This window comes from Diabrotica undecimpunctata, chromosome 3, assembly GCF_040954645.1.
Source record: "Diabrotica undecimpunctata isolate CICGRU chromosome 3, icDiaUnde3, whole genome shotgun sequence".
Classification (NCBI taxonomy): domain Eukaryota; kingdom Metazoa; phylum Arthropoda; class Insecta; order Coleoptera; family Chrysomelidae; genus Diabrotica; species Diabrotica undecimpunctata.
The window spans coordinates 85437379-85460364 of record NC_092805.1 but is presented as its reverse complement, the minus strand read 5'-3'; the positions used below and the strand labels follow the sequence as shown (position 1 = coordinate 85460364).

The following is a 22986-nucleotide window of genomic DNA, read 5'->3' as shown; positions in this document are numbered from 1 at the left end:
CTAATTTCGGGTGACTTTGGCCTACCAGGGTAACTTTGGCTCATTTTGAGAGAAAGATATTTTAGTAACTAGGGCGTTTGTACAATATATTATCAAGTAAATTTCATTATACCGCACCATTAGTACCATATGAACTGTATCAAAATTTTAATAAATTACGGTAATACATGGTATATTAAGAAAAAACGAATTTCTAAAATGTAGCCTTTGTACATAAGATTTTTTGACCCGGAAAAATTGGTTGGCAACCAATAATACTTCCAAGAGTAAGATTAATTATCTACATAGTTGCGTATTGAAAATCTGTAAATTCTTAACCGCCGTGCAGCATTATTTCAGTTTAAACAGTGGCGGCCGGTCAGGGTAGGCAGTGCCGACCCGCACCTTTATAGACATTATAGTTTTTTTTTAATATTTAATTTAATCAGTATTTCAATAATTAATTGTGGCAGGTAATCAGTTGATGTCATTTGTTTTTGTGAAATAAAAAAATATCTGTGAGATAATGAGATAATAAAGACTAAATTTTATTCATGGTTTTTAAAAGAATTCGTCCAATCTGAGCGTTAAGTGATCCCTGCGTAGACACTTTTCGAATTGATTATTCGATATCGGAGACATCCATCCGCCTGTGGATTCTTAAAAAGGCACGTTTTGCGTTTTCGGCGAGCCGATCCCAACCTTGACGATTTACTTGTAAAAATCAACGGAATATTAGTTGATTAGCAACCAAATATACATTTCTTTCCATATGAACTTAATTACCAAGTATGGCAAAATTAAATTTGCCGATGCTTCATTTAGATTGGTGATTGGTCGCGAACTGTACATTGCGAGCGCGGGATGAAATGTTATTTCATATAAGAACGTAAGTAGTAAAGTGAAGTGATATTCAGTGCACGAACTAGCCTTTCTTTATATGATTTATTTTTATTTTCTAAAGTAATACTATGATACGTTACGTCTGCCGTAAATAGTTAAAGGTTAAAGGGTTTGACATAGAAGTTTTTTTTAAATTAAAGTGTAAACAAATTCAGGTAAATTAACCTAAAAAATGCAAGCCATGGGAGAAACTGTAAGTATTGATAAGTCTGATATTGTAAATTATATTTTGCATAATGGGTTTTCATCTATTCCATACGAAGAACAAATTGTTATTAAAAATAAGGGGCGTCCTTTGCCTAAAATGTCCCGGCTTATAAATATTAGTACGGGTAAGGGAAGTAATAGATCATTTTCAGATAATTGGTACAGCAAGTACTCATGGCTTACCGGGAGTGAAATAAAAAACAAACTTTTCTGTTGGCCTTGCATTTTATTTTCGACAACTAGGGGCAAACATCAAAATCCGTGGTGTGAATCTGGTTACGATAATTTAAAGGAATTATTTAGGGCTTTACATAAACATGATATTTCGAAAGATCATACTTACAGCCAGATTAAATTAGATTTATTTGGAAAACAAAATATCTATGTTTCATTAGATAATGCCCAACGCGAAAATGCTATTAAACATAACGAAATTGTAAAAAATAATCACGCAGTTTTACGTCGTTTAATTGGTATTGTAATTTTTTTAAGTTGTCAGGAATTATCTTTTAGGGGACACGATAAATCGGAGCATTCGTTAAATCAAGGTAATTAAAGAGAACTAATAAAAATGTTTAAGAAATACGATTTGAAATTTTCTAATTTACTTTCTGATTCGAAGACATTTAGCGGTGTATCTAAAACCATCCAGAATGAATTAATAGAATCAATTAGTTACATTTTGAGTAACGTTATTGAATCTGAGATTCAGGAAACCATTTCCTTTTCACTAGAAGTAGATGAAACTACCGACATATCATGTCATTCACAATTATCAATTGTTGTTCGATACGCGTTACGTGGTAATATCTGTTAGAGGTTTTTAGGTTTTACAGACGTGAGTAAAAGCCATAAGGCAGAATATATTTTTGGTGTTTTAAAGGACAGATTAAAATTTTTTGATATCAAAAATAAATTGGTAGGACAAACTTATCACGGCGCTGCCGTGATGTCTGGTGAATTAAATGGTCTCCAGGCAAAAGTTAAAACTATTGCACCGCAAGCTTTATTTACTCACTGTCATGCGCATAGAATGAATTTAGTTTTGCAGGATACATGTAAAAAAATTAAAGAATGTCGTCTTTTTTTTGCCAGTTTAAGCGGATTTGCTGCATTTTTCTCAAGCTCACCTAAACGGACTAATGTTTTAAAACGGTTTGTTTGTAAAACAAGACTGGTGCAAAATCTCAGAGATTTTCGTAATGATAGTAATTTCCAGTATATACGCAGTGAAGTTTTGGACTCGCTTGATATTTCCGAACCCCCAAAAAAAAGACAAAGGCATGACACAGAAACAGATATCGAAAAACGAGTATATTTTGAAATTTTGGATACTATTATTATGCAAATAGATACTCGTTTTTCGAATTTTGAAGATTTGCAAATTTTTGACCTCTTTGATGATTCAAAATTTAAAAGTTACGCCAAAGAATTTCCAAGATATTTATTAGACAGGTTAATTAAAAATTATCCATCATTCTTTAATAAAATAAAATTAGAAAATGAATTATAAGTTTTATATGCTGATCCAAATATTTTCGGAAGATGGGATAAGTTACAAGATATGTATAATTTTATATACTGCAATTCATTATAACAAACTGTTACCGAAATTAATAAATTATTGTCATTAATTCTCTCATTACCACCAACGTCTGCCTCAAATGAACGAGATTTCTCTTGCCTCAAAAGAATCAAAACTTATTGTCGAAATACCATGAAACAAGAGAGAATGTCAAGCTTGTCTCAAATGTCAATAGAAAAAAAACTTTTAAAATCTCTCCAAAACTCTAATAAATTTTACGATGACGTTATAACCCATTTTGCTACTTCCAAACAACGTAGACTTGAGTTAATTTATAAACATGTTTAGGTTCTAAATTTATAGGAAAAAACAAAAAAAAACAAAAAACAAGAAAACAAAAAATCTCCTATGATGATTTACTTAAGTCTTTATTAGACGGTATACCTATCTGAGGAGACAAAAAATATCTTGCCGACCTTGTCTCTCAAGCCACGAGCCGCCACTGACTTTAAACATAGACACTAAGAAGGTCAGATATTGTTTGCAAGGTGCTACAGAAGTTAACAGTTTTCGGGTGAGTTAGGTCCAGTTTGTTGATTGTCCGATTTTGTTTATTCGTTGGTTCTGTATTAAATTAAAGTAAGTAAATGCTGATTATAAATTTAAATTTAGCCTTATAACAACTGCAGGGTTTATTAACTTTATAGCACTAACGACATAGGTAAAGATAGTGCAAGCACTCCTGACCACGAAGCAGTAGACGAAATTTGGTTTAGTCCCCACTTCCATGCGAAACGCATTATACTATGCACTGTATAATTCCAGTTACAATAGAACCTTTCTGCGTTTACATGAATTTGACTCCGCCTTCGCGCAGCTCCATGGTGAGGAGTGTTTGAACTATCTTTAACCTTTTTTCTCTTTTAGATGCCCTCCCAAAAATAAACGTGTTGTTGGTAGTAGAAATTATGGAAATTACACGGCAGACACAGTCGAAAGAGCTCTAGAAGCTATCAGAAATGGAGTTCTATCTCAGAGAAAACCTGCAATAGAATTTGGAGTGTCAGTAAGTACTTTAAAAAATAGGCATACAAAACAATATGGTGGTCACACAATTTTTACGAAAGCTGAAGAGGACGTCTTCACGTCTCATATTTGTAGCTTATCTTGATACGGATTTCCATTGGATCAGACAGATTTACGAAGTTTAGTGAAAAATTATTTAGATCATGATGGTCGAATTATTACGCAATTTAAAAATAACTTGTCAGGAAAAGACGGGTTAAATGCTTTTCTTAAACGAAATCCTTTGTTAACTCAATGTTTTGCAAGCAACATCAAACGATCTAGAACAAAAATCAGTGAAACGCCAATAAGAGACTACTCTAACAAATTGCAGAATAATTTCGTCGATGTCCCAGCTAACAACATTTGGAACTACGATGAAACAAATTTAAGTGACGACCCCGGCAAAAAGAAAATTTTAACAAAACGTGGGACTAAATATCCTGAAAGAATGATGAATTTTAGTAAATCGGCAACATCAATAATATTTTGTGGAAATGCGGTTGGAGAAATGCTACCTCCATACGTCGTATATAAATCCAATAAACTGTGGTCGACTTGGGTGTCGACCACAGAAAATGGCCCAAATGGGACACGGTACAACAGATCGAAAAGCGGATGGTTCGACACAGCTTGTTTCGAAGACTGGTTTATTTCAATGGCCCGAAGTCCACTTCCACTTTCGTAATACTGATTTCACAGAGCCATTGGAACTTGGAGATAACCGATATTTCTTTCCAGATTAAAAAAAAGCTTGTAAATCGTTTTATTGTTCATTTTTTGTTAAGAAATTATGTTTTTTGTGAACTTAGGGCCCTATGTAGAGTTTCATATTAGTTTTAGTTTTTTTGTTTGAAATTTAAATAAATATTTTTTATACCTAACAAAATGTTTGATTCTGATTCATCTTGTAGTGTGACTTTAGCCCAAACAGTAATAATCACAGAGAATAAATGTAAAATGTAGCTTGAGACAAAGTCACCCGACACTAGCAGGTGACTTTGCACACCACATATTTATTTTTTTATCATAAAGTAAGCGCTTCTTTGTGTTTTTTGGTGTAATTTTTGTAAAAAAGTAGTCAAAAACTCCAATACAAATAAATAAAGAAACATACTTTTATATATTCAGAATACTGAAATCTACATTTGAAAATGAGTCAAAGTCACCCGAAATTACGGTACTAGAACTCAATAAGAAGAAAACAAAGGACATGAACATATAAATTGAGACAAGACAAGAAAATACTGGTACAACAGTACCGATAAAGAAAAACAATTTACAGAGGTAAAAGAATTTAATTTCGTAGAGGTTCTTGTGGACGTAATTAAGCATATGATTAAAATAACAAAAATTTATGATAACTAAAAATAACCCACGTTCCTCACCGTTAACACTCTGCATATTGAAGGGTTAGCAAGTTCCCGATATATGGGAATCTAGGTAACTTTTTCATTTGTCTATCTACCAAATTTGTTCTAATTCCAATTTGATATTCTTTTTCTTTCATTTTTTCTTGGTCGTTACCTTTGCCATATTCAAGAGCTGTTTGGTTTCATTTTGTCAATAATTGTACGAATTTACATGTCTTGTCTTCCCAGAATTCCAGTTCCACATTCTTAGGTCCCTTTTTTGATTTTTCGTTTACTAGTCATTTTACTGAAAAACACTAGTGCATCACAATGCACTGAATATCAGCCATTTACTAAATTAGTCCTAAAGATAATACGCCTTCGAATATACTAGAAATATGAAAATGCTGAGGGAAGAACGCAATTGAGATCTACGATTACTACTTTTAATGAGAAGCCACAAAGCCACAATTTAAGTTTAAAATAAATATATTTTTGACGTTTCGATTTCCACTTTGGAAATCGTTCTCAAAATACACAACATTGATAAATTAAACAAAAGTTGTTTTTTTTTGTTACTTGGTGAAAAATTCTTTAATTTTTTTTATTTTATTTGACTCATTCATATAGACAATTCAAACATATATTATATATTTTAAAGTGCACGATTTTAAATTAATATTGCCACTATTTCAGAATTGCGTTCCTGGGACGACTTTATTGTAAGACAGTTTATTAGATTACATGAAGTCAACTTAAGAATATCCACCAGAAAAAATTATAGCATTTGCTGTTTGATTTGCCTTTAAAAAGACAACCACATGCAATGCTTACAGTAAAATTTTTCTGTTAGTGATCCCATAGTAAATTATAAGGAAAAAACCTCATGATGCTATATGGTAAGTATTTGATCTTACATTTAGTTTACTTTCAATAAACACCAAACTCTGATTTTATATGTATGTTATTTAAAAACATAAATGATGTATCCTCGATATGTTACTGATTTACTAATAGTGGCAGTGTCTTTTTATTCACTTCGTCTTTTAATATGGGTAACCAGATCCTACTGCATTCTGCCGAGGAATTTGCGACGCAATTGGTCTCATTTAGCATAATTAGAGCCGCTTCTTTGATTTTTCTCTATTTATTATCCGTTTACTTCAGTGACTTTCTCCAAATCGTTCCATTGGACCCTAAGTTGACGATGATGATGATCGCTGGACTGTCATTTTCTTTTTGATGGTTTTGACATCATAACCCCAACAGTACAGTACACGTGAGAGTCTTTCACCACGTCGTCTTCTGACCCTGGCTCAACCATTATGCAGCCCTAAAAAGAATCAAAATTCATCACTTAAGATAACTTAAATCCATTCCTGGTCCCAAACCAATTGTTATTTGCACCATTCAAGATGATTACGTTTATGTTCGGGGTTAAGAGGTAGCACTTAGTGGGGGCGAAATGAAAAAAGGCCAATCCTGTGAATTTAATCATAGATTGTTCGCATTTCAATTGGTCTTCCATGTTCTGCTAACCATTAATTTGCAATATTGACTTGGTAGTGTCAAGTCAAGTAGTGTCAAGAAAAACGTCTGCCCTTAGCAAATTTTTGTCTGACTGCATGACAGTAGTTCTCGGTGTTGGCAGTAGTAGTTGTTAGTATTATAATCGCTTAAACTGTTTTTAACAGAAATGCACAAAAAATAATTCTATATTTTCATGAAGTATTAGTAAAATAAAAAAACAATTTCACGAAGTTGCACTGTAAAAAAATAGCTGCCAATGCTGATAACAGCTGATACCAAATTGGATATAATGCATGTCTGTAAAGTTAGTATATCGATTTTATAAGACCTAATTCAGACCAAAACCATAATTTATTGCTAATTTATTACAGAAAGAAAAATTTATTGCTTTAGCCATTTCCGAAAAACAGTGGGTAACTTTACCATAGCTATATCTCGTCAAGGAAATGGGGTACAGGGTCCATCATGGCGGCATATTTTATTAGTAATTAATTACTGTCAATCGAAATATTAACCAATTCCCAAAATTAATTACTATTTAAATGGGAATAAGCCACAATTAAAGGTTAAAATACGTTTATTGACGTTTCAATTTCCACTTCGGAAATCGTTCTCAAAATACAAACATTAGTAAATTAAACAAATTTTGTTTTTTGTTTCTTAGTGAAAAATTCTTCTAATAATTTAATATTATCTGACTCATCTATATTGACAATTCAGACATACATTATACATATTAAAGTAGACGACTTTAAAATGATATTGCCAATATTGTTGAGTTGCGTTCCTGGGACGACTTTACTTATAAGATAGGTCATTCGATTACATGAAATCAACTTTAACTTGAGAATATCCGTCAGAAAAGATCCTAACATGTAATTCGTCTTTAAAAAGACAAATACATGCCATGGTGACAGTAAAATTCTCCTGTTAGTGATTCCATAGTAAATTATGAGGGAAAAAACCTTGAAAAACACCTCACAATACTATCCCGACATGGTAAGTATTTGATCTTGCATTTAGTTTACCTTCAATAAATACCAAATTCCGATTTTATATGTTTGTTATTTAAAAAATATAAATGATGTATTCTCTATATGTTACTGACTTACCAATACTGGTATTTTCCTTTTAATAACTTATAGAGAATATATAGAGAATACATATTAACATATAGAGAATACATCATTTATATTTTTTAAATAACAAACATATAAAATCGGAATTTGGTATTTATTGAAGGTAAACTAAATGCAAGATGAAATACTTACCATGTCGGGATAGTATTGTGAGGTTTTTTTCCTGGTTTTTCCCTCATAATTTACTATGAAATCACTAACAGGAGAATTTTACTGTCACCATGGCATGTATTTGTCTTTTCAAAGACGAATTACATGTTAGGATCTTTTCTGATGGATATTCTCAAGTTAAAGTTGATTTCATGTAATCGAATGAACTATCTTATAAGTAAAGTCGTCCCAGGAACGCAACTCAACAATATTGGCAATATCATTTTAAAGTCATCTACTTTAAAATGTATAATATATGTCTGAATTGTCAATATAGATGAGTCAGATAATATTAAATTATTAGAAGAATTTTTCACTAAGAAACAAAAAACAAAATTTGTTTAATTTACTAATGTTTGTATTTTGAGAACGATTTCCGAAGTGGAAATTGAAACGTCAATAAACGTATTTTAACCTTTAATTGTGGCTCATTCCCATTTAAATAGTAATTAATTTAAAATGCCACAAGAAAAAAGCTTCCTTAATTCCCAAAAACTACCCCATCATCCCCTAGACCAAAACACACCCTCTAATCTAGAAAACCGAGATATCAGCCAAAAAGCGAACCACAAGGAATTGATTGCTATTTTATTACCAAAGTTTTACGTCAAAAACAATTTATTGTTGCAATCGTTGCCGAGAAATAATGATTATGCTAACTTTACGGTAAAGCTAGCATAGCCATAGCTGTATCTCGACAATGAATAAGGCTACGGAGCCCATCTTGGCGGCATATCTTATTGCCAATGAATTATTATTGATTGGTTCATTGACCAATCAAACTGCCCCATTTTCACCTAACGCAAAACACACCCCCAGAAAATCGAGATATCGGCCAAAAAGCGAACCGCAAGGAATTGATTGCTATTTTATTACCGAAGTTGTACGTCAAGAAACAATTTATTACTGCAACCGTTACCGAGAAGCAATGATTATGCTAACTTTACTGTATAGCTAGTATAGCCATAGCTATATCTCGACAATGAATAAGGCTACAGAGCCCATCTTGTCGGCATATTTTATTGCCAATTAATTATTATTGATTGACTACCCCATTATCACCTAATGCAAAACTCATTCCCGGTAAAATCGAGATATTAGCCAAAAACGTTAAAACCAAAAAAGTGAATCGCTAGGAATTAATCGCTAATTTATTGCTAAAGTTCTACGCCAAAAAAACAATTCATTGCTGCACATGTTTCCGAGAAACAATGGTTATGCTGACTTTACGGTAAAGCTAGTATAGCTATAGCTATATCTCGACAATGAAAAACACTACAGAGCTCATCTTGACGGCATATTTTATTGCTAATTAATTGCTGTTGATTTGTACACTAAACAATCCCCAAAAAATACCCCATCATTCTCTAACGCAAAACTCATCTCTGGAAAAATCGAGATACTGGCCAAAAACGATGGAACTAGAAAAGTGACCCGCAAGGAATTAATTGCTAATTTATTGTTAAAGTTTTGTGCCAAGAAACAATATATTGCTGTAACCGTTTCCGAGAAACAATGGCTATGTTAATTTTACGGTAAAGCTAGCATAGCCATATCTATTTCAGGGCAACGAAAAAAGTTACAGGTTTTTTAAAAAGCATGAAATATACTATAACCCATTTTAGTTATTTTTTAATAGATCACATATTATTTATCCACACTCAAGACCAGTTCATACATGGCTATTAGTTAATTAATTGATGCAGTTCAACGTCAACAATGTTTTTTATTGCTTCACCCTTTTCCAAAACACAATTATTGTAGCTTCACACTTTTTTCTCGAAAGCTAGAGTACTAATTGTTTCTCGGAAGATAGTGAATTAATAAACGACTCGGAACTACAGCAGAACAACGAAAGACGTATGTGTGTACTTATTTTAAACTAGTTTATTTCCATTTTTTGTAAATTTAAGGGAGTGAGATCGGTAACACACGGTGTAAGGGGTAATTTAAATTAGCAAAAGTTTATCAATAAAATATTTACTATATTTCGTAGCTGCCATATTTAATGAATATTTTAGCTTAAGAGAAATATTGACTGATCTATCCAAAGAATATATCAGAAAGCTTTCCAAGCTAAAAGCGAGGGTTAAATATATATTATTTTTATAAACTGTATCAGCACTATGTCACCAGGGATACAATTTGCATTGAAGAATGATGAGAACAATTTAGCAAGTCATCATCATCAACCTTTATGCGTCCACTGCGTTGTTACTAACACGCTTCACGTCGTCAGTCCATCTAGTTGGTGAGCGTCCTCTGCTTCGTATTGCTTCTTACCTTGTCTACAATCTGGCGAGGTGTTCTGCTCAATTCCATTTTAACGATGCTATTTTTTCGATGGCGTCTGTTGTTTTTGTTCTACGACGTATTTCTTCGTTTGGGATTCGGTCCCTGAGAGACACCCAACATCCTGAGTCATGTGAATCTGTTTAACTACCTTTTTTGTGAGTAAGTTGAACATTATTCAAGAAAACTTAATTAGCAATACAATGTGACGCTGTTCAGTTATCGTCGGCCTAAATAGAAAACCTCGTATATCACAAAAACCAAACTTTATAGGAGAGAGTAAAAACTGATTAGCCACCTTGAAATAGAATGCTTAATAAAGTTTCTTGAAACACTAAAGTAATGATATTACATTTAGAATAAAAAAAACTAAAATTTTATGTGTAAATTGTTTAGTCCATTTATATTTACGTGGTTTTCTTGCTTTTGCATAATATACGTGATTTTCTCAACACCCATTTTTTTTTTCGAAAGCTACAGTACTAATTGTTTCTCGAAAGATAGTGAATGATGATATGTTGGCAACTAGAACAAGACTAAACGTATAAGCTATAATGGAGTTATTGACATTATGTACTACTGATAATACCTATTTTCAACTAAATAATGAATCTCATAAACAAAATTTTGTTCTAGCAATGGGCTATAGTTTGTCTCCATTATTAACCGATATATTTATGAAAGATTTTGAAACAAACATTATTTTTAAACAAAATTTAAAACCTACAGTATGGTGGAAATATGTAGATGATGTATTTTCAATATGGCCTCTCATAGATCAAAGCTGGACACATTCCTGAATGATATAAACGATAAAGAAGAGACAATAACATTTACCATATAAAAGGAATATAATAACACACTACCTTTCCTGGACTATGCCAACGGACCCTAGCGATGAACAGGAAAATGAGTTTGAACGTAAATAGCAAAATAAAAAATAAGAATATTTACCTAAATATTGCGAAATGGAATGTTCGAGGAGTATACGAGGAGGGAGCATTAATTAACCTAATAGAAGAACTAAAAAAATATAAAATACACATCTTAGCATTACAGGAAACACATTTAACTGGAAACAACGTTGAAAAGATTGGCCCATACACGTTTTATATAAGTGGAGGCAATAATAGGAATTTTGGAGTGGGTTTTCTGGTACATGAATACGTGGAGCAGGTAAAACGATTCGTAGTAAAATCTGACAGAATGTGTGCAATTAGAATTAAAGGAAAAGAGAACATGCTATCGTTGATAAATATACATGCTCCAACAGAAGAAAAAGAAGAAGAAGTGAAAGATGAATTCTATGAAGAATTAGAGTCATTGTGTGAAGAAATGCCCAGACAAGACACTAAAATTATTATAGGCGACGCCAATGCAAAGGTCGGAAGAGAAGATATATATAAAAACATAACAGGGGGTGAAAGTAAACATTTGAATACAAATGATAATGGACAGAGATTAATCACATTCGCAATTGAAAACAGGATGAAGATAATGAGTATCCATTTTAGAAGAAAAAAAATATATAAAGGAACGTGGAAAATTCCGGGGTCAAATGGAACTAATCAAATAGACCACATCTTAATACAAGAGAAGTTTGCGAATTTAATAACAAATGTGATAACGTGCAGGGGGGCTGACGTAGACTCAGATCATTTTTTGGTTAGAATTAATATGAGAGAAGCAATAATTAAAAAGCATAAACGGAAAAAGAAAGTGCAACGTAAATTTAACTTTGAAAAACTGCGAAAATTTGAGGTAGAGCAGGACTATCAAAAGGATATACAAGAAACCTACGCCAAACAAAAAAGTTCTTGAAAATGACAAACACTATAAAGGAAGCTACGTCGAAGAACATACCAAGAACAACAAGATTTAGAAAAAACCACTGGTTCTCAATGACGAATGCAGAACAGAGTTAAAAAAAAGATCAGATTTGAGATTAAAAAGTTTACGTTCGCAAAAACAAGACGACCTAGAAGGGTATGCCGTACAACGAAAAAAAGTAAAGAGAATCCTAAGGGAGCGGAAACGAAAGTATATGGAGAATAAAATTAAGCACATTGAAGAAAATTACAAGAAAAATGAAATTTTTATAAAGAAGTAAAATACATTAAAACTGGGTAAAACAGGGAAGAACGATGAATGTAAAAGATAAGCAAGGAAACCTGATAGTGGATGAAGACCAAATATGTGAAAGGTGGAAAGAATATTTCGAAGAGATACTAAATGACGAAGTGACTACTAAAGAAAATTGTTATGTTCCTAGACTTCAAATAGTAATAGAAGAAATACCAAAGCCTACAAGAGAAGAAATTGAAGAAATAATAAAAGATATGAAACACCAAAAAAGTCCCGGGGAGAGCGGCATTGTGGCAGAGAACATAAAATATGGAGGAGAGGTCTTAATAAACAAACTTGGTGAGCTAATACTAGAAGTATGGGATACCGAAGAAATGGCTCAATAATGGAATAAGTCGATTATAATTCCTATACACAAAAAGAGAGATAGAACTGAATGCACAAACTAATATAATCCGATCAAATTTTTATGCTAAAACAAATCCTGACCAATTGCTATGAATACAACATTTCAGCACAAGTACTTTTTATTGATTACAAATCTGCCTACGATACAATAGACAGAAATAAGTTAATAGAAACACTAAAAGAATTCCAAGTGCCAGAAAAAATAATAAGATTGGTAAAAATGACAACTAGACAAACCATTTGTGCTGTGAGATGCAACGGTACAGTCTCAGAAGAATTCGAAGTGAAAAAAGGTGTTCGCCAAGGAGACCCGTTGTCTACATTGCTATTCAATATAGTTCTAGAAAAAATTGTAAGGATTAGTGGGATAAATAGGTCCGGAACTATTTTATACAAGGAGCACCAATGCTTAGCATACGCTGATGATGTGGTTCTCATTGCAAGAAATGGAAAAGAAATATCAAATATAACAAAAAGACTAATTCGGGAAAGCTCTAAAATGGGACTGAAAGTTAATATTAATAAATCGAAGTACATGGAGATCTCGAGCAAAAAAGGAATAAGCACCAGGAGATCCTTTAAATTGGAGGTGGAGAATGGGTCAGTTGTAGAATTCGATAAGGTGGATGAATATATGTATTTGGGTACTCTTATTGATCAGACATGTAAGGAAGAAACTGAAATCAACCTGAGACTGACCAAGAGCAACAGGTGTGCTGGAGCCATGAGCAAAATAGTTAAGGCCAAAGATCTATCTCGTAATACAAAAATAAGAGTATACAAAACTATAATTAGACCCACAATGCTATACGCTGCCGAGACATGGACTATAAACAAAACCGTACAGAACACATTGGAAGCATGGGAAAGAAAGATACTTCGCCGAATATTTGGTGGAAAAGTAGTAGAGGGAGAATGGAGAAGACGAACTAATGCAGAAGTGTATCAGTTGTATGCTAACCCTACAATAACAAAAGTGGTGAAAAAACGTAGACTAGAATGGCTCGGCCATCTAGAAAGAATGCAAGGTAATAGACTAGTCAAGAATATTGCTTGGAGAGTACCTGAGGGCAAAAAAAAGAGAGGAAGACCAAGAAAGAAATGGAGAGATGTAGTGATGGAAGATGTCAGAGAGATGGGAATCACAGATTGGAAGCTGTTAGCTAAGAATAAAAAACGATGGAAATTATCCATCCAGCAATGGGCCTAAAAGGCCTGTTAATTCTGTACATACATACATACCTTTCCTGGATGTTTTAATATCTAAGAACGATACTAGATATGAGACTCAGGTGTATAGAAAACCAACACACGCCAACAGATATCTAAATTACAAATCAAATCATGATATCAATAATAAAAAGGGAATCATTAAATCCTTATACGATAGAGCCAAAATAACTTGCTCCAACGAAAATTCGTTCTTAGAGGAAAATCTTTTGTTAATATTTGTTTTATTAAAAAAATGAATATCCTTTGTCGCTTATTCATACGGAATTTTCAACAATCGACCGAATAGAATAGAACAACGTAGAATGAAATCCTACAGCATACACAAGGAATAATACGAGGAAAGCAACAATACCATACATAAAAGGATTATCAGAAAAACTTAAAAATTTAGGAAATAAATTCAACATTCAAAACAACAAACGCATTGAGATCTATTTTATCTGAAACCAGAGCTAACAATCAACAAGAAGGAACAAAGAATTGTATTTATGAAATACCTTGTGAATGTGATCAGTTTTATTTATTTGAAACATCAAGGTCATTAATTGTTAGAATAAGTGAACATCAATCTTCTATTAAAATAGAGAATTTGATAGATCTCAAATATGTAAACACGCATGGGAAAATTAAGAAAGAGTTCAATGGAACGATTCAAGTATAGTCTTAAAATAAACAGATGGTAATAATATATATATATATATATATATATATATATATATATATATATATATATATATATATATATATATATATATACAGATTGAACGAATTTAAAACGGAACATACAATTTAATATATGTCATGAACTATAATGAACTACATTTGAAATAGTGGACCAATATAAAACTCGGACAAAAATAAATCCATACCCGGTGATAGACATTGTATAAAAATCGTTCAACTATCTGTCTCATTTAAAGGAAAGAGGAGCTTGCCTAATAGTCGGAGAGATAGAGCCGAAATTTTGAACTGATCAGTAATATGACATTTCTCTATTGGAATATATTCATTGTAACTGGGTTAAGACTTTGCCTTACAGGCGGACGCCGCTCGTGGTACAGGGGGTGGCCATACAGGGATGAAGTTGTCATGTTTTTTCGGAAAAATTAACGATCGATAATATGGCTGAAAATCTGCCCAGAGTAAGATCTTGATATAACTAGACGAAATCCCAAAGGGCGGACGCGAGAGTGGATACATAAGGGGTGGCGGACAGGGGTGAAATTGCAATTTTTTGGGAAAAAATTAACGATAAGTAATATGTCCGCCATTTTCATGGCTCATTATTTAGCCCCTAAAAACTCTAAATCCAAAAGGGCGGACAGCTTGGTTGGTACAGAGAGCCATAAAACGGGGTCAAATGTACCACTTGCCTGCGCATTTTAGGTCTCGGTAACAATTTTCAAACTGATTTTATTATAATATTTTTATACCGATTGATTTGAAAATTTTTATGCTCACTTCTGTTACTATTCTGAAAAGCGTCAAGTAGAGTTTTCCTCAAAATTTTCCAAAAAATTTCCGTAAATGAAAATTTTTGTAATTTTTTGAGGTAAAATCTAATTTGTAGAATCCTTTCGATTTTCTGTCAGTTATACCATGATTTTTTTACAAAAATTTTCAAACGATTTTTCCGATAAGAAAAAAAATTTAGAAAAACTTTAAAAATTTCGTCATTTTTCTCACTCTCATTGATGTCATCACATTCATCATCTTCGTCATTTTCACTTTCAATAATATCACATTCATTATCTGCTTCATTTTCAATCACTACTTCTCGAACTGATTCTGGCATCTGAGGTCCACTAAACCATTTGAATTTATATGTTTCATCTTCAAACTCCCAACCATGTTCTTCAACAATCAATTCTGTTGGTACTTTTTTATGAGCATTTGTCCAAATATTTGAAATATAATGAGCTCGGAGTAGATGTTGGTGTAATTCATCTTGACATGGTGGTAAGCTTGAAGCATCGAGTTTTTTTAGTTTTTTTTTAAAGGCTCGTTCACATCATGCAACTTATACTGCCGGTTAAATAGTGAAAATCTGACATCGTTTACTTTTCTTTTTGGAATTGTTCTCGTCAGTCCTGTTCCATATAAGTGACATATGAAAGTTTCTAAGGTTTCAAAAACTTCATTACAATCGAAGTCAGTTTCATCAAGTTGGATAAAAGCATCTTGATACTTATTACATTTAGCGCATGCGTCTAGAATTACTGATCTAAATGGAACGCGCATCATTATTATTTTAATATTTTAAAATAATAATGATGCAAAATTAATGTCCAAACAGAATTTGTAAAATTATAATTAACTAATGAAAAAAAAATTCAATCAATTTGAAAGTTAAAAAAAATATTGAAAATATCTACAAAGTAAATTTCAAAACTTAAAAAATTGATAATTCCACTATTAAATTGATTTGTATTAATAATTATTTGTAAAATGTTAAAGAAATTCTACAAATTGAATTTTACCTATTGATAAATAGAAATAATATATTTTGTATTTCATTATTAATGTAATAATAAATCAAATTTTTCTTATATCTGAACAACCATTATTTATGCAATATAAATTTAAATACCTTTTTATTGTAATAAAAAATAAGTAAAATTACTATTTGTTATACCAAAAATATTTAATAGTTAACATTATAAAATTACTTTAATTTAATAAAATATTAAATATCAAACATTTATTCAATTAAAAATTAATTCGTAAAATATTTATATTTAAGAAAAAAATGTGATTTGTAAAGTAAATATGACTTTAGTTTGAAAAAAAAAACATTATCATAATATCATTTTAAAACTACAAATTATTCTATAAAAGATTCAGACGATGACGTAGAGTTTTATCAAATGTTTTAGAAAAGTTTTTCTAAATTTTTTTTTCTTATTGGAAAAATCGTTTGAAAATTTTTGGAAAAAATCATAGTATAACTTACAGAAAATCGAAAGGATTCTACAAATTAGATTTTACCTCAAAAAATTACGAAAATTTTCATTTACGGAAATTTTTTTGGAAAATTTTAAGGAAAACTCTACTTGACGCTTCTCAGAATAGTAACAGAAGTGAGCATACAAATTTTCAAATCAATCGGTATAAAAATATCATAATAAAATCAGTTTGAAAATTGTTACCGAGACCTAAAATGCGCAGGCAAGTGGTACATTTGACCCTGTTTTATGGCTCTCTGTACCAACCCAGCTATCCGCCACCCCTTATGTATTCACTCTCGCGTCCGCCCTTTGGGATTTCGTCTAGTTATACCAAGATCTTACTCTGGGCAAATTTTCAGCCATATTATCGATCGTTAATTTTTCCGAAAAAAATGACAACTTCATCCCTGTATAGCCACCCCCTGTACCACGAGCGGCGTCCGCCTGTAAGGCAAAGTCTTAACCCAGTCACAATGAATATATTCCAATAGAGAAATGTCATATTACGGATCAGTTTAAAATTTCGGCTCTATCTCTTGGACTATAACTAAGCGATAGGTGGTTTGACAGCATAATAACTGCTTGTGTAGTCTAGTTTTCATAGTGATTCTAGGCAACCTGTTTGGGTGGAGTTTTGACTTGTTCTTGAATAAGTTCAGAATTCAGCAAACCTCTGAAGTATTGGATTTTTATAATATAATTATTTGACAACCTTTTGTTGGCCAACCACCTAGAGCGGAGTTGAGCCGAAATACATTGATTTCGTATGTTCCGTTTTAAATTCGTTCAACCTGTATATATATATATATATATATATATATATATATATATATATATATATATATATATATAAAATCACAATTTGGTGTTTATTGAGAGTCAACTAAATGTAAGACCAAATACTTATCATGTCGGGATAGTATTATGAGATTTTTTTCCAGATTTACATGGCATGTAGTTGTCTTTTTAAAGATGAATCACATGCTATGATTTTTTCCGCAGATATTCTCAAGTTAAAGTTGGTTTCATGTAATCGAATGAACTATTTTACAACAAAAGTTGTCCCAGGAACGCAACTCAGCAATATTGGCAACATCATTTTAAAGTCGTATACTTTAAAATGTATAATATAAATCTGAAACGTCAATATAAATGAGTCAGATAAAATTTCATTATTAGATGAATTTTTCACCAAGTAAAAAAAAACAAAATTTTTTGTTTAATTTATTAATGTATGTGGCTTCCGTTGTTGCTTAATGTTATTAAAGTAATAATTACTTTAAGATGCCACAAGCAAATAGCTTCAGAACAATTTTAAAATAAAATCTGAACGATGCAAAACTTGGATTATATACAGGAGGTTGTATTGAAAAGAAGAAATATGGTATCGACCACTCTTATATGATCCACCATGTATAAGAAGATTTAAAAGAAAATGCCTAGTAACGAATCCGAATCGATATGTTTAAGAGTTCTTTTGAACACATACCCATTCATTTTTAATCTAATTTATTCCATTCGACTAATAAAGAGTTTAAATTGTTATTGCAGGATATACCTAAATTTTCCAATAGGGACTAAACCTTCGATAAATTACTGCAGATGAACCTGTTTCCCTTTTTATAGATGAGCTTTAGTCTTAATTGTTCCAATGGGACTTAAACACTGAGTTAAAAGAATATTTAAAACATTTACAGAGCAGTTTTTGAAATGTTATGTATTCCCGGTTTTGTTATATGGAATGGAGGCGTGGACAATGACCGCAACATTGATGAAAAAAGTAGAGGCCTTCGAAATGTGGACTTACCGACGTATATTACGTATATCCTGGACTGAGAACGTGACCAACGAAGAGGTATTACGCCGGATAGGTAAAGAGAGAGAGGTAGGAATAAGTATAAAGAAAAGAAAGTTGGAATACTTCGGTCACGTTATGAGACATAATAAATATAGAGTACTACAGCTGATCGTTCAAGGGAAAATAGACAGCAGAAGGGGTCCAGAGAGGAGAAGACACTCGTGGCTCCAAAACTTGCGGCAATGGTTCTGATTGTCATCTGCTGAACTATTCAGATCTGCCGTAAACAAAGTCAGAATAGCCATGTTGATTGCCAACGTTCGGAACGGACAAGACACATAAAGAAGACAGAGCAATTTGTATGTTCTTGTGGTGGCATGCAAAGGCTACTGGAAACGGCAGAGATGACGGTACTGAAAAGAATTACAGGAAATTCGCTGAGAGATCGAAGAAGAAGTAAAGACATTAGAAGAAAATGTAACGTACAGTGTATAAACAAATAGACACTAAATAGAAAAAAAGAATGAAATAATAACATAAGCAGAATGGGAGAGACCCGTGTCGTCAAAACAGAAAGCGATAAGTCACCAATCGGCAGAAGTATCGGACGATCGTGCAAAAGATGGAGTGACAATCTTCCATAAACGCTTTAATCCACCAATGAATAAGCAGAATCGCTTATAAAGAGGAAGAAGAAGACGAAGAAGAATTGGATATAGTAAAAATATATTGCATACAAGGAATTTTTATTTAGAGGTTTTGAGAATACCGGAGGGCAGCTGGTCAGAAAATATAGTGCTTTACAAAAAAATAAAACGAGGTAAACCCCTCTTAAAAAATAGTTAAAGATTATGCATGGAGTTTCCCAGCTTATTGTCACTTTTCTCGAGAATCGTAAGCTTATCGTTAATGTGAAACTATTCCGTAGTCTCTGCGTATATATTTTTTTGATTGTTTAACTAATGTTTAAGATCATTAAAGCGATATAAACAATGTGTAAATCCGTTTTGGATAAAATATATATGTGCACTGTATACTTACCCCTAGCTGTAAACTAGGCTTATCAAATATCACCCGAAGCCATATCCCACTAAGCTCAGACTCTGACGTAAGTATAAGATCACCATAAATTCGATCTGGCTCATCAGGCTTCCTGGCTTCATATTTGAACCAGTTAGGGCACGGTGATACGAGATCTTGACTCACGACACTGCTAAAAAATAACAAAACTAGTGCAAACCCAACCCCGAACATATTTTACCACTTTTATAATTAAAAGTTAGTCGATTGGACTTCAGGTGTCATCACTACATAATTTTAAATTAGAACTAAAAATTTAGGTCTTCGTGAACAATTAAAATACCATTTTCTTAATTATGATGGGTTTTTAGCGATGAGTAGTGATTGTTAACACAACAAACTGAGATATAATTCTCTTGTGTAGCTACTTCACCTACAAAGCACACTTAACATTAACGAAAAAATAAAAGAACAATAAGAACCGGTCCTTCGATTGATAATTTAAACGATTCTCCGGGGTTTTTGTTATATTCTTCGATTTAACATAATTTTAAACTAATCATTTAAAAATCAGAAACCAGTTCTTTTTAATTCCTCAAACCGCAGTAAAGCCTTTTGTATCATCGAATCTTGAACAGTGGGAATCAGTCGGCCAATTTGGTGGTCGTTGGTGAGTTTTGTGAAACTTTTCGAAGAATGTATTTGAAGACTGGAATTCTCCGTTGAGTTAATTATTTAGCAGAATCAATTTATTATTGGTATTATCAAGGCCAGTTTTATTACTCAAAGAAATCCTCGTTGACACACGTAAGGTCAGTGTCGGTCAATGATCAGGAAGGATTTTTATACTTAACGGAAACTGTAACCTGACCGTAAATAATTCATTTTAAAGCGCCTGCGGGTAGTAAGCATGTATTATTTTTTGTTATTAGTGGTTAATAGGTAAAGCTTTGAAAACATGGATATTATAAAGTGCATATGTGCATATTCTATTGATTTTGCATAAATGCATGTGTAAAATAAATAAGTGCATATTTCTTAAGGTTTTGTCAATTTACGATTGAAAACTATGGAATTAACCGAAAGACCGCCTTTTATTTCTGACTTAGTACCTACCCTACAAAATCATCATCATTAGCCGTTTTGAGTCCACTGCTGGGCATATGCCTCTCGTAAATAATTCCAATGCATTCTATCTTGAGCACCCCGAATCCAGTTGTGCTGAATGCGCTTGATATCATCTTACCACCTTGTTGGAGGACGTCCTCGATTACTATAAGCATCGTGTCTAGGTCTCCTTTCCAGAATTTTCTTCGTCCACCTTCCATCTTTTAATCTGGCAACATGCCCCGCCCAGTTTTCCAAATCTTTCACTATTTTTTTGACCTAGTACTATAGTACCTAATTTTACCTTGAAACAAATGGTTGTTAATTTTTATTGCGTATATGCTAATCACTGATTAATACTTTTAGATTCTCCTTTTTATTAATATAGCAAACTAATAGTTAATACATTATATTAGAAATAATACAGCAGACGCTTACTGATTTTGAAATTAAATTTTGCTTGTAGATCAGTAACTGACGGTTTATAAAAAAAATCATAATAGCTGTGTTATTTTTGAATTTAATCTATAATTAGGCCACTAATGATGAGATAATATTTAAGGAAATTTAAACTTCCTACAAGATAGACATGACTCAAAATTGAAATCTTCCCTATACTGTGCATAAAATTGCAATCAAAAAGGATGATTTAAAAAAATCAACTATTTATAACTACGCCAAATTAATATTATTATCAATATTTCTAACCTTTTTTGGCCTTTTTATTTATTTGTAATAACCATATATATTCGATTTTTCATCCGCAAGGGAGCATCGGTATAGAACATAAATAAAATTGATAAAAAGTTTTTATCAGCTCATATCTTTTTTTGTACACTAGTTGGGAAATCGTCTATTGGATCTAGATGACCCATTGTCATGATTTGAAACATTTCTTAATGAAATTACTGAATATTTAAAAAACGCAAATATATTAAAATAATTTAATTAGTAGATGTTGCTGGTAATAACGTCCAAATAAAAAATCTACTTAAGGCGGAAGGCGGCATGCAGGGGCAAGATGATCACTTTGCCTAGAAAATTTTTGCACTATAAAATATTATAGTCATGCACTAGTTCTTGGTGTTGACAGTTTTAGTTGTCAGTGATATAGTCATTTGAATTTTTAGCCTTCGTTTAGAACCTTTACCCACGTAATTACTCGTTTGAATTTCATTTAAAAGAAAATCATAAAATAATAATTCTCGACATGATTGGTTACGGAGGTAATACATAGACATAAATGAAAGTTTCTCCCAAACACATTTTGATTAAAAAAATAGTTTCATGTAAAAAAATAATACAACTATTCGAATTTCTTTGCAAGGGGTGGTTTTATAAAATAGCAATAATATTATTTACTGGCTTACTTTTTTAAAGACCATGTAATTTAATATTACTTACTTAAGATTTATGTACGATTTGTAACTTATTTAAACATAGTTTTTGTAAGTAAAAAATGCACTTTAAAAAACGATGTAATACTAGTATTTTCCAATTTTTACAGATCCTGACTAATATATCATAATAAGACTAACAGGAAGTTTTAGGGCCGTTTATATTATTTAACTAGGTCAATTAGATAAGCTATCAGATAGTAGGCAGAAGTTTTTTGGCTTTATGGTACTTACTCACACAGCCAGAGCCTAATTGTATTTAAACAAATATTACACTCTTCTAGCCCAGATGTCGATTAGGGCATGTTGCGTTCCGTACATACGATGACCTCTATATAACAATTGAGGTCATCAGAAAGGAAGAAGAATGTCTACGCTTTTGGTATTAATATTAAAACAGAAAAAAATGAAAGCCAGAGGACTATAAAACTCTATTTTAACAAGAAGTAAAATCCAAACATGAATATATATATATATATATATATATATATATAAACAAACATACAATTAAAACTAAACAAGACTATCTACTAACTTAAATATTAGTTAATACGAAACGACATCAAAAAGAAAACCATTTTAAGGATAGAACACTGATGGCTCAAACAAAGCGACAAAGTATTTAACAACTAAAAGGCAAACAGTAAATAAAACAAAACAAATGCAAAATGTTCTTAATTGACAATGTTCACTCGCAGCAAAAACTGAGATAAAGTTCTAAACAAACAAATATGAAATGTATCTACCAAGTAATCGATACTTAAGATGATGTAGCAACAAGCTATGGTGTATATGATATTTTGTGTGTATGTACTTCACCATGTAGCAGCGAAGCACTAGGACATTCC

At 32.0% G+C, this 22986-nt stretch overlaps 2 protein-coding genes across 3 annotated transcripts in view; one reads left to right on the top strand and one right to left on the bottom strand.

The window, feature by feature from the left end:
* The window catches only part of LOC140436992 (chymotrypsin-C-like), a 76764-nt gene extending 56381 nt beyond the window's left edge, over nt 1-20383 (bottom strand). Inside the window, exon 1 of one of the 2 annotated variants that reach the window (XM_072526201.1) lies at nt 19656-20383. In XM_072526201.1, the coding sequence (XP_072382302.1) occupies nt 19656-19868 (213 nt within the window). In that variant the 5' untranslated portion in view covers nt 19869-20383. The remainder of the gene's footprint in view (nt 1-19655) is intronic. The other variant, XM_072526202.1, reaches the window with a different exon arrangement.
* LOC140436994 (chymotrypsin-like protease CTRL-1) overlaps nt 3174-22986 on the top strand; it is a 177531-nt gene continuing 157718 nt past the window's right edge. Inside the window, exons 1-2 of the mRNA XM_072526206.1 lie at nt 3174-3253; nt 5728-5930. Of these exons, the coding sequence (XP_072382307.1) occupies nt 5928-5930 (3 nt within the window). The 5' untranslated portion in view covers nt 3174-3253; nt 5728-5927. The remainder of the gene's footprint in view (nt 3254-5727; nt 5931-22986) is intronic.